Genomic DNA, 13,427 nt, shown 5'->3' on the forward strand with positions numbered 1-13,427 from the left:
CAAGTGGACTGTGCTGCCACTGTCGTCACTGTTGCAGGACGGTCTGACAGCAGTGCACTATGCAGTGTGGCGTGATCGGCCCGACATCCTGCAGTGTCTGCTGGAGCGACTGCCCCCCTCCGTCACCACTGCCGGCAGCAGGGACGCTCCTCCTCCTCCTCCCTCCCCTTCCCCCCTGGCCTGTCTCCAGGTCGGTCTGACCCCTGGCTCCACGCTGGCTCACGGCGCGGCTCAGCTTCAGTCTGAGGTTGGTGGTGGGTGTGGGTAGAGGTGGGGGTGTGTGGTGTTTAGATGGGTGTGTGGGTGGGTGGATGGGTGTAGGTTGTGTTGTGTTGTGTGTATGTGAGTGTCAAAGTGTTTGTTGCTGTTGTGTGTGTGTGTGTGTGTTGTTTGTGTGTTGTTCGTATGTGTGTGTCAGAATGTTTGGTGTTGGTGTGTGTGTGTGTGTGTGTGTGTTATGTTTTTGTGGGTGGGTGGGTGAGGTGAGGTGTGGGGGTTAGTGGAGGGGGGGGGGGGTAAGAGTATGTGTTGTTTGTATGTCACTATGTGTTTCTGTCTGTCTGTCTGTCTGTATGTGTGATTATGTGGTGTGGTGTGTGTGTGTCTTTCTGTCTGTCAACATTTGTGAGTGGTGCAAAGTAGGTATGTGCTGGTAGGTGGAGAAATGTGTTTTGAACAGGAAAACCGTATAGTATGTATCTATGTATATATGTATATACCATAATAATTGTGTTGACATACTAACACACAGAAACACACACATGTTTTTTTCAAGTCAGTCTCTGAACTAAATCATTCATCAGAACATTCTGCCTTTTTTCTTTTCTTTTCTTTTTTTTTTTTTTTTTCTTTTTTTTTTTTACACACACACACATAGATCTCTCAACCAAAGTAAAATAATTTCTTTTTTCTTTTTTTTAAATAAATAAAACAAATGAAAAAGTTGTGTGCCTCTGTTTGTGCAGGCCTGCCTGCGTGTGTTGCTGGAGCACCTGTCACTGGACCTGACGGCAGAGGATGGTCAGGGTCGCTCTGTGCTCGCTGTGGCCTCTCCGTCCTGTAGAGCTCTGCTGTCCCACTTAGGTCAGTGAGGCACAGTTAAACTCTCCTGGCTTGGAATGTGTATGTGTGTGAGTGTGTTGCAGTGTTAGGGTGTGCACGTGTCACTTTCCCTTTGCGTCTGTGTAAAAGCGCTGTGATGTATGTGAATACCGTAAAGTTCAGTCTATTGAGCGCACCGGTATATAAGCTGCACCCACTAAATTTTGGAAAAAATTGAACTTTATACATACATAAGCCGCACTGGCTTATAAGCTGCACTTATTTCCGGTACCAGAACACATACTGATACTACAGAAAAGCTGTCAATACTGTAGGTTATGAAATAAACACAAGCGGGAACAACACAAAGAAAAGTAAGCGAAAATACTGCTAGTGCCACAAAAAAATAATAAATAAACACAACAAAAATAAGATCCATAATTTAGGGATAGTCACATTTATTCAACGTCATCCTGCTCACTGAATCCACTGAAATCTTCGTCTTCAGTGTCTGAGTTGAAGAGAACCAGCACAGCTTCCTCCACCATCTTGTCACTGACTTCAGCCTCGCTTTTACTTCATAAACATGAAGGTGGAGGTCACTGCTGGTTCGTCACTTGCACTGTCGTCTGCTAGGTCGATCGCCTTCAATTTGAAGGCTGCATCATAGGCATAACGTTGCGTTTTCGGCATGATGAGGGTGTACGCTTGAGCAGAGTAGAACTGAATGCTGATCTGAAGGCTTTGATGTGTGCAGATTTGATTTATAAAACGTGAACAGTTAGCACACTATCCTGAAGCTCATTCAAAAATTCATGGACAGAAATCATGATTTTGGTGAGTTGAAGGGCAGCTAAGAATAGATGAGAACGTAACTCTCCCGGGATCGTTAAAATCCTCAAATAAGCCGCATCATTGTATAAGCTGCAGAGGTTGAAGCTGGAGTAAAAAGTCGCGGCTTATAGACCGAACTTTACGGTAATCGTTCCCCCATGTTCTCTTCACTTTCTCCTTGCGCCTGTGTAAAAGTACAGTGATGATGTTTTGAATAGTTCTTTCATTGTTTTCTCTTCACTTTCTCCTTGCAGCTGTGTTAAAGAGCCGTGATGTATGTAAATAATTGTTTCACCATTTTTCTCGTTTATTTCTCCTTGCGCCTGTGTAAAAGTACTGTGAGAATGTTTTTGATAATTCTTTCACTGTTTTCTCTTCACTTTCTCTTAGCGCCTGTGTAAAAAGCACGGTGATATATGTAGAATAACTGTTCCCCACCATTTCCTCTTCACTTTCACTTTCTTCTTCTGACGTACAAACTACAACTTCGCATCCATTTCACAGGAGAGCAGAGTGGAAGCAGCAGCAGCAGTAGCAGCATGGCAGCCACCGTCAGCCTGATGGTGGAGCTGAAAACGCAGCTGGAGGGAGCCACCGTCAGCTGCACGCGCATCGGCCACACGGAGGTCGGCGCGACCTGCTCGTGGCGGCAGCTGGAGGAGCAGCTGCGAGGGGTTCTCTCCCTTTTCCTGTCGCAGCTGGACCAAGGGCTGAGGACGCGACGCCTGCAGCGGGCGGAGAGCGAGGCGGGAGGGCGAGACGGGCACTTCTCCCTGGGCATCTCCATGTCGCGCGTCAACATGTTTGAAATGGGTGGGTGGGTGTGGTGGGTGGTGGGGTCGGGGGTTAGGGGGGGCAGAGGAGGTGAGGGGGGGAAGACAGCCTGGGTTTTTTAGCTTGGAAATTGTTGGAGTTTGATTTTGTTTGTTGTTTTTTTCGGGGGGGGTGTTGCTTTTTTTTGGGGGGTGGGGGGGGGGGGGGTGTTAAAAACATATAAATGTGATGAGTTGTCTATCATTTCTTACCAGCCCCACACTCAGAGTTATGTGTGTGTGTGTGTGTGTGAGTGTGTACATTTGCATGTTTGTTTATGTGTGTGTGAGTCTTGTGTGTGTGTGTGTGTGTGACGTGTGCATTTGCATGCATGCTTGTTTGACTGGACACATGTGTGAGTGCGTACAAGTTTGCTAAACTCTGGCCCAGTTTTCTTCTTATATTATCCTTCTTCTATTTACTCCAGTTGTTTTGTCTTCTGTGTATCTGTCATTTATCATATTTTGATCTGTCTACTTTTTTTTATGATATTTAAATCTGTGTACTTATTTGTTAATTTCGCTTAATTATTTTATTTCTTTCTCCTGTAAAAAGAAAGAAAGTTTTATAGAAACCTAGAGTAGGATGTGAAGGCCTGACCACCATGTTGCCTTTATGCTTTAGCCAGGCTTCTGCTTCTCTTGTCATTTGTTCTTGTTGTTTGTTTGTCTGGGTTTTTTTAGCAGATGTGGTGTAGTAGTAGTAGTAGGCCTCCTTCGGTCATGGCTGACCATGGATAGAGCATATCCGACCTAATGTCTAATTGGGCTGTCTGCTTGGACCAAGCAGCGTCGCCTGTGACTGTAGAGACCGATGCGAGAGAGACAGTCTCTGTCGCAGCGATCACATGTGTAAGCTGATGCTGGTCTGTCGGCTGCCGTCCTTTTCTGCGAGCTCGCTTTTCTGCTGCAGCAGCTGACAGTTTGTCCTCACCAATCCGTAGCTGATTCTTGAGAGTGCTTCTCCATCTGTTGCGGTCATCTGCAAGGTCCTCCCAGGACTCAGTGTTGATCTCAAGCACTTGAGATGTGGTGTAGCGTATATGGATCAGTGTTTCGATACCTTGAAACTGAAAATTGTGAAAGACATGCATACACACTCAGTCTATACATATATATAACCCTGACATATCATCACCTGCTAAACACAAGGACGAGCTATTGAATGATCATTTACTAGATGACAGACAGACTGTATACCTTTGCTTCCTTGATAAAAATGATGATATATAATGATGTTTAAGAAAGAAAAAAGATTTCTGTTATCTAAGAATAATTTTGAAATGTTTTTTGATATGAAGTTTTCTGCAAGAGAAAACAGAATGTAAAATGATTCCTTTTGACCGCTGCAGTTGCAGTGTTTCCATTTTCTGCTTTTGTTTGGGCAGGATTTTACTGGAAGACAAAAAAAAAAAAAAAAAATTATGTGATCTAAGAATGACTTTGAAATATTTTTCATATTTCAAATTTAAGGTTGTCTGCAAGAGAAATTAGAATGTGAAATGATTGCTTTTGGCTGCTGCAGTGTACCCATTTTCTTCTTCTGTGTGGGCAGGATTTTACCAGTAGACAAAAAAAAAAAAAAAAAAAAAAAAAATGTGATCTAAGAATGACTTTAAAATATTTTTCAAATTTGAAGTTGTCTGCAAGAGAAATTAGAATGTGAAATGATTGCTTTTGGCTTGCTGCAGTGTTCCCATTTTCTTCTGTGTGGGCAGGATTTTACCGATAGACAAAAAAAAAAAAAAAAAAAAAAGTGATCTAAGGATGACTGAAATATTTTTCAAATTTGAAGTTGTCTGCAAGAGAAATTAGAATGTGAAATGATTGCTTTTGGCTTGCTGCAGTGTTCTCATTTTCTTCTTCTGTGTGGGCAGGATTTTACCGCTGGACTCCAGGAATGCAGACCGAGAAGCCCCCTTACAGCATCGCCAGCAACAACACCGACAAGAAAGTGGCCATCATTATTGACGGTGGGTGTTTGGGTTTTTAAAACTCTTTTGTGATGGAATAAGTGTACTTTTTTTTTTTGGTTTTTTGTTTTTTTTTTTTTGTTTTTTGCTGCCCCATCATCTGCACCGTTTCAGTGGCATTACTCCCACGCCGCTCATTTAGATTCCCCAATACACAGCCACACCCGGGTTCGTCCGTCGCAGTTCTGGCGTCGGCAGTCCACAGGGAACCATCGATGTTAGGTCGCCAGGAGGCCACACACCAGAGGAGACCCTGCACTGCTGCTGAGTCACTTCGGTGGTGTTCAGTGGTGCCTGTTCTGTTTTAACGTACTTAGGACACCACTTACTAAGCCCGAATAAGTGTACTTTGTTTTGTGGGGGTTTTTTTATTTAAAAGATGGTTTTGGATTTTAGATCTAGCAAATGGTCAACTGGGTAAAAGTGAGGCTGGAATCATTTCCACATAGAGATGTTTTTTTCAAGCCATCGTAGATTGTTTTAAACTTTTCTTCAATTACACATACTTAACCGTGACCCACTGGTGCAGACTCCAGCAGGGTCTGATTAACTTTTCATATCCTTGACTCTAAGAGTGTTGATGGTTTCCAATGTTGTTTGTGTGTGTGTGTGTGTACTGAATGCTCGGGAGGAAAGGGGTTAAAGCTGTAGTAGAAGTCTTCAGTTTTTCATGTCTTTCCACTGAAGTGATATTAGATGGGGGAAGGGGAGGGGGGCAGGGAGGTGATAATGAGGTGGGATGGGGGTTAAGGGTGGTCAAGGATAAATTCATGTGTGTCAGTAAGTATGTGTGTGTGTGGGAGAGGGGGCTGGTTTTGCAGGATTAACCCCCCCACCCCCAGAAAATGATGATGATACAATAAACTAAAAGAACTTTTAAGCATCGAACAGCTGCAACAAATGTCCAATTCAACTGTGCACATCAAACTTTTTTTCTTTTTTCTTTCTTTTCTTTTTTTGGGGGGCCTCAGTTGCATGCAGGTCATGGAGCACCACAACAAACTTACTGTGACATTAAATGACGATTTGAATAAAAAAAATACATTAAAGAAATCTCAGTGGGGGTTGGGGGGATGGGAGGGGGGGAGTATGCTTTCATACCTTCTTGAAAATTGGAACTGTTCAAAACCTTTTTTTTTTTTTTTTGTTTGTTTGTATGTTTTTTTGTTGTTTTTTTTGGGGGGGTTGTTTGTTTTTTTAATTTGTCGAAGGACATGAGGAATATTTTTTAATCAAAACTATAAGCATAGAATTGGATGAATGGTGATCGCATTCACAAAGGTAGTGTGGCACTTTGATACAAAGGGTTTGGTGGGAAGACGGTGAAGCATGCATGACCTTTGTGTGCACTTTGGTCATTACAGGTGAAATAATTTGCTTACATTATTTTCTTTTCTTTTCTTTTTCTTTTTTTTTTTTTTTTTTTGAAGTTCATGGGCAACACATGAATCAGTAGCACACATCTTGACACCTCCTTGAAACTGGAACTGGAAACCGTTGAACAAAAAAAAAATGGATATAATAATGATTATTATGATAGTATTTATATAGCACTGAATCTTGTGCAGAGACAAATCTAAGCGCTTTCACACCACTCATTCACACGCATGCATAACTCTAAAACTGAAGACAAGGAAGAGGCAGGGAAGGGAGGCTGTCTTGTGAAGGGGTGGGTTTTAAGTCCAGACTTGAAAGAGCTGAGTGCGGCGACCTGACGAAGTGAAAGAGGAAGTTCATTCCAAATGCAAGGTCCAGAGACAGAGGAAGAACGGCGCCCAACAGTGGAGTGTTTGAATCTGGGTATGCGTAAACAGAGTTGGTCCGAAGCCGATCGTAGAGAGCGAGATGGAGCGTAGAGGTGAAGGCAGCCACAAGGAATGATGAGGTACAAAATTAGTGTTTAATTTCCTGTTGCAGATACGGACAATTTCTGTGAGCTCATAGCGTTTGACATCCTACACCCTGTGTCTGTGCTGCAGGATTACTTGCGACTGGTGAGCTCTTTCTCTGACTCTTGTGTGTGTGTGTGTGTGTGTCTCTCTCTCTCTCTCTCTCTCTCTCTCTCTCGAATTCAATCCAGTCACTTGCAACATATGTTGCTGAAGTATATAACCTTCAAAGAAAAATTACAAATAACACTAACTGTTGTTCATAGAGAAATTGAATTTGTGTAGGCTGCTATGTATGAAGAACTTTTTGTCCTCTTCTACAGATAAAATCATATATTGTGATCTTCTCTCATCACAAATGTAAATCGGATGGTAAATAATTATGTATCGATTGATTTTCACATATTGTATAATTTGTCGTTTTCATCTTTCTTTCTTTTTTTTTCTTTTTTTAAAACTATTTTGTTGTTGTTGTGATTGTACCCTCATGTCATTAGGGCTGTTAAACTATTGACATTAAAGGGTTCTGAGTTCTGAGTTGTGAGTTCTCTCTGTGAACTCTTTGTTCCAGTCTCTCTCTTGCCATTCTTTTCTATAAGATAAGATAAGATAAGAAAAGAAGATAAGAATAACTTTATTATCTCCAACTGGAGAAATTTGGTCAGGTGCATTATCACAACATAGACAAGTAAACAACATGGGGACCATAACTGTAAAAGTCAACAACAGCTTTTACGAATATTACGAAGATACAAATGTAAAAAATATCACATACACCGTTTCATACATACATCCACACACTGCAGGTAATAACTAGTATTCTTAATGTAAAAACAGAAAGAATTAAGAAACATTATTTGAATATAATTATAAACATAGCCTACTATACTGCACATTGATTATAATAGACAGATAAGAATAAAGATAAATTGCGGAAAACCGCAACCAGATAATCAGCACACACCCGCACCCACCCACCCCCCACCCACCCCACACACGCGGATTATCTCTCTCTCTCACTCGCTTTCTCCCCATCTGTCTGACCTTCCTGTCTCAAGTGCCTGACACAGTGTTTCAGCAGATTTGTAACCAGACATTAGGCACGCTGTATCGTAAGACGCATGGGTAGAAGTCAAGGAGAAAGGCATTGCCGAATAGTTATAGTCTGGATTATACAGTAAACGAGCAGTACAGTGTTGTTGTTGTTGTTGTTGTGTGTGTATGCGTGGATATGCATATGTAGTGTTTGAGTGTGTGTTTGCTTGCACATTGCTTCATGTCTCATCTGTCTGTCTTTTGGTCATTGTTCTGTCCTCTTTTCATGGCCCATCTGTCTGGAACCAACAACTCCCTCTGAAGATCTTCTTCTTCCACTTCATTCCGTTCTTCCCCCCCCCCCCCAAATTCTCTTCTTTTGTTTAATTGATATGGAAAACTACTGCACCACTCCGTTTTTATAATGATGCACTTCTCGTCTGTGTGTGTGTGTGTGTGTGTGTGTGTGTGTGTGTGTGTCTTATTTACCTGTTTTTGTAAAGCGCCTTAATAAGCCCTTTTTAAAGGATAAGTACACATTTTATGCATGTGTACATGTGTGTTTCATGTGTGTGTGTGTATATGTCTCTTTACCTGTTTTTATAAAGCACCCTGAGCCCAATTCAAAGAATAGGCACAACATAAATTCACAATACTATAATTATCATCATCGTTATAACTTGTATGTCCATCGATTCGGATGCTTTTATTTTTCTTTATAAAACTGTGTGCCAAAGCTTGACCAGTACAAGAGCGTGGTGTTCCACGGTCCAGTGAACAGTGGGAAGTCCTACCTTGTCCAGCGTCTAGCCCAGTGCCTGGCCGTGAGTGTTTGGTTAACTACTTCGTAGTTTGTTACGTTTAGTAGTTTGTTACGTTTCATCACGAAACTGATCAACAGTCAGGCCAGGAGAACAAATGTGACAGAGTTACCGCACTTTACACTTGTTACGTTTCATCACGAAACTGATCAACAGTCAGGCCAGGAGAACAAATGTGACAGAGTTACCACACTTTACACTTGTTACGTTTCATCACGAAACTGATCAACAGTCAGGCCAGGAGAACAAATGTGACAGAGTTACCACACTTTACACTTGTTACGTTTCATCACGAAACTGATCAACAGTCAGGCCAGGAGAACAAATGTGACCAGAGTTACCACACTTTACACTTGTTACGTTTCATCACGAAACTGATCAACAGTCAGGCCAGGAGAACAAATGTGACCAGAGTTACCACACTTTACACTTGTTACCTTTCATCACGAAACTGATCAACAGTCAGGCCAGGAGAACAAATGTGACAGAGTTACCGCACTTTACACTTGTTACGTTTCATCACAAAACTGATCAACAATGAGGCCAGGAGAACAAATGTGACAGAGTTACCACACTTTACACTTGTTACGTTTCATCACGAAACTGATCAACAGTCAGGCCAGGAGAACAAATGTGACAGAGTTACCACACTTTACTGTTGGTTTAATCATGTTTTTATTTTTGCTTTAATTCTTTGTCATATCTTTTTTGTCTTCCATTTTCCCCCGATGATGAATTACATGATGTGAAAAGGTTGTTTAAAAAAAATGTTTAGAAAGATACATCATGTATCATTATACTTAAATTGTGAAAAGTTACAGAGAGTTGTTCCGATGAAAATTTTTAAACTGATGCATTAATCTTTAATTTTGTTCTACTGGTGGCAAAACCCTACATTTATGAGCTAGTATAAACAGGGTATTAATCAGCCTGATATGACCACATCTAAAACAATACTGAACTGTAGATATAACTTTTTGTTTTAAGCAAACAGTATCGTTAAATTACAAAACTGACTTGAATTTTCAGCCAACTGGTAATGTTGCAAAAATCTAAGTCTGCCTTCATGCAGTCCCTGACTCTATTCATGTGTGTGTGTTTCAAGTATCAAGTTTGTACATTTGCTTCACATGACAGGGTGGCTACAGATACAAAGACTGATTGATGATACGTAAGATACTCCATATGTTGGGGTTGTTGTTGTTTTTTTATAGAAAACAATATGTGAGACTTTACCTTGCTTAACGCAAATTAGCTAAGCAAAGTGTCCATAATTCTATGCTGTTGCTAAGTATAATGTCTGTTGATATAAAATTGCACTGATGAAAATGTGTCCACCTTGACCCTGAAAAAAAGTTGATTAAAACAAAAAATTTTTAAAAGAACAGATTGATCGATGATTCTCACTACATGTACTGAAGTTGTTAATATATATTTTTAGGTCAAGCAGAAGGCCAAGGGAGAGAAGCCAGCCGTTTACCAGCTCAAGTTATCGGGCAAAACCTCGCATGATGATCTCATTACCTACCTCAAACAAAAAGGTAAGTAAGGTGAAACAGAGAACAGGTGATTTTTTTTTTTCATAGTAAACTTACTAGTAATGAAAACACAAACACAAATATAACACAGAGAGAGAAAAAAAAAAGAGTATAGTAATCTCACAAGTAAAGAAAACACAAACAAAATTTAATTCATCACAACCTTGTGATTTGGCCAGTAGGTGTTTTTGTAAAGTGGGCTGGAAAACTAAACGAAACCAGATGCTAAGAAACTGATTGATAGATTAGGTTATGGTGCCATGGTGATGGTTAGGTACTCTTATAGTGGGTTTTTTGTGTTTCTTTGTTGGGGGGGGGGGGGAGGTTGTTGTTGTTTTTTGTTGGTTTTTTTTGTTTGTTTGTTTGGAAAGGGAGGGGGGCTTATTCTCAGGCTTGCACATCAACGCTGACAACAATAGGACAAATGTTTTAACCCATCTCAATGTTTTCTCACCTTCTGCCCTAGTCTGTCTCCTCACTCTATTTTTCTAGCTTATTCTGTCCAAAGTGATTTGGAGAAAAGCCAGTATTTTCGGACTGGTTCTTTTTATTTCTTTTATTTCCTTACACAAGCATTCATTTCCATTTGACGTGGTCATATAAGCAGTAACGATGGACAGACTTACATTCAGTTGGGTCATCGTTAGCAGTAATTATTGACAGTTAACAGGCAGTTGGGTCATCATAAGCACTGATGATAGACAGTTTTGTATTTGTATTTGTACAAATTTGCATTTGTATTTGTATTTCTTTTTATCACAACCAGATTTCTCTGTGTGAAATTCGGGCTGCTCTCCCCAGGGAGAGCTTGTCACAACACTACAGTACCCCCCCCCCCCCCCCCCCTTTTTTTTTTCCTGCGTGCAATTTTATTTGTTTTTCCTATCGCAGTGGATTTTTCTACAGAATTTTGCCAGGAACTTTTGTTGCCATGGGTTCTTTTACATGCGCTAAGTGCATGCTGCATGCGGGATCTTGGTTTATCATCTCATCCGAATGACTAGCGTCCAGATCACCACTCAAGGTCTCGTGGAGGGGGAGAAAATATCGGCGGCTGAGCCGAGATTTGAACCAGCACACTCAGATTCTCTCTCTTCCAAGGTGGACGCGTTACCTCTAGGCCATCACTCCACTATTAACAGGCAGTTTGGTCATCATAATCAGTAATGACAGACAGTTGACAGGCAGTTTGGTCATCATAATCAGTAATGACAGACAGTTGACAGGCAGTTTGGTCATCATAATCAGTGATGATAGACAGTTGACAGGCAGTTTGGTCATCATAATCAGTGATGATAGACAGTTGACAGGCAGTTTGGTCATCATAATCAGTGATGATAGACAGTTGACAGGCAGCTGGGTCATCACAAGCAGTAATGATTACCCCCAAAAACAAAGTATGGCTGCCTGCATGGCGGGGTGAAAATGGTCACACACATAAAAGCCCACTTGTGTACATACAAGTGAACGTGGGCGTTGCAGCCCATGAACGAAGAAGTAGAAATGATTTATATTTGACAGCCAGTTTGGTCATCATAAGATGGATATTTTACGGCCAGTTGGGTCATTATAAGATGGACATTTTACGGCCAGTTGGGTCATTATAAGATGGACATTTTACAGGCAGTTTGGTCATCATAAGATGGACATTTTACAGGCAGTTGGGTCATCATAAGATGGACATTTTACAACCAGTTGGGTCATCATAAGATGGACATTTTACAGCCAGTTGGGTCATCATAAGATGGGACATTTTACAGCCAGTTGGGTCATCATAAGATGGGACATTTTACGGGCAGTTGGGTCATCATAAGATGGACATTTTACAGCCACTTGGGTCATCATAAGATGGGACATTTTACAGGCAGTTTGGTCATCATAAGATGGACATTTTACAGGCAGTTGGGTCATCATAAGATGGACATTTTACGGCCAGTTGGGTCATCATAAGATGGACATTTTACAGGCAGTTGGGTCATCATAAGATGGACATTTTTCAGGCAGTTGGGTCATCATAAGGTGGACATTTTACGGCCAGTTGGGTCATCATAAGATGGGACATTTTACAGGCAGTTTGGTCGTCATAAGATGGGACATTTTTCAGGCAGTTGGGTCATCATAAGATGGGACATTTTACAGGCAGTTTGGTCGTCATAAGATGGGACATTTTTCAGGCAGTTGGGTCATCATTAGATGGACATTTTACGGCCAGTTGGGTCATCATAAGATGGGACATTTTTCAGGCAGTTTGGTCATCATAAGATGGACATTTTACAGGCAGTTTGGTCGTCATAAGATGGGACATTTTTCAGGCAGTTAGGTCATCATAAGATGGGACATTTTTCAGGCAGTTTGGTCATCATAAGATGGGACATTTTACAGGCAGTTTGGTCATCATAAGACGGGACATTTTACAGGCAGTTGGGTCATCATAAGACGGGACATTTTACAGGCAGTTTGGTCATCATAAGCAGTAACAAGGGACAGTTGACACAGGCAGTGTGGTGCGATGGTTGACAGATTGTTTACTGCCTGTGGACCAAAGCTGCCCCCTGACCCCGACCCTGATCCTGGACAACCTGGAGAAGGTGAACATGGCGGACCTGTTTGGGCCCCTCCTGGACCGCCTGGCACAGCGCGGCAAGCAGCACGCCTTCTGTCTCATGGGTCAGTATGCAGGGTGGGTGTGTGGGTGGGTGGGTGGGTGAAAGTATGTGTGTGGGTGTGTGTGTGAGGATGTGTTTGTGTGGTGTGTTCTGGTGTGTGTGTTGTGTTTGTGTTGTTGGTATGTGTTTTATGGTGTTTGTTGTGGTGTGTGGGTGTTGTGTTGTGGCGTGTGAGAGTGTTGTGGTATGTTTGTGTTTGTGTGTTTTGTGATATGTGTGTGAGGGCGTGTTTGTGTGTGGGTGTTTGGTGTGTGTTGTGTTGGGTGTGGGTGTTTTGTGTGTTGTGAGTGTGTGTGTTTGTGTCTCTGTCTCTCTCCGTGTGTGTGTGAGTGTGTGTGTTTTGTTCGTTCTTTTGTTTAGCGTCTATCCACAATTGTGATTTTAGATGAAAATCCATACCCCCACCCCACCCCACCCCACCCCACCCATGCCTTAAGTCATTAGTACTTCCCTATTCATGCTTGGTTCCTAAATTTCATGCTTCAAACTGAAGTTTCTTGTATCACTGCTATGCAGGCTTCCTGCAGTCAGGGGTGTAGAAGCAGCTGAGTCTAACCGAAGTGTTGTTTGTGTTGCAGAACATGTAAATGGCAATGGACAGAAGTTCTATTTCCCTGAAAATTTCTGCATTTTGGCGACACTGAATCGCTCCAGGTTGGTCACACTTTAGCACGCACATAAATGCACAAGCACATTTTGTGTAGCACGAGCTGCCAATGCAGGCGTGCAAGCACACATGCATGCACTGACACATGCATGCACTTACACACATAATAAAAGACTCACACACGCCTGCACGCACGCACTCACGCACCCAC

General features: G+C 41.8%; 1 protein-coding gene across 1 annotated transcript in view; it reads left to right on the forward strand.

Annotated features, from left to right (window-relative positions):
• LOC143299996 (cortactin-binding protein 2-like) overlaps positions 1 to 13,427 on the forward strand; it is a 48,721-nt gene that overhangs the window by 28,490 nt on the left and 6,804 nt on the right. Inside the window, exons 11-19 of the mRNA XM_076613551.1 lie at positions 38 to 247; positions 966 to 1,083; positions 2,380 to 2,688; positions 4,565 to 4,660; positions 6,578 to 6,654; positions 8,322 to 8,408; positions 9,847 to 9,946; positions 12,464 to 12,610; positions 13,188 to 13,263. Coding sequence (XP_076469666.1) covers positions 38 to 247; positions 966 to 1,083; positions 2,380 to 2,688; positions 4,565 to 4,660; positions 6,578 to 6,654; positions 8,322 to 8,408; positions 9,847 to 9,946; positions 12,464 to 12,610; positions 13,188 to 13,263 — 1,220 coding nt within the window. The remainder of the gene's footprint in view (positions 1 to 37; positions 248 to 965; positions 1,084 to 2,379; positions 2,689 to 4,564; positions 4,661 to 6,577; positions 6,655 to 8,321; positions 8,409 to 9,846; positions 9,947 to 12,463; positions 12,611 to 13,187; positions 13,264 to 13,427) is intronic.

This window comes from Babylonia areolata, chromosome 25 (assembly GCF_041734735.1).
Source record: "Babylonia areolata isolate BAREFJ2019XMU chromosome 25, ASM4173473v1, whole genome shotgun sequence".
NCBI classification, from domain to species: domain Eukaryota; kingdom Metazoa; phylum Mollusca; class Gastropoda; order Neogastropoda; family Buccinidae; genus Babylonia; species Babylonia areolata.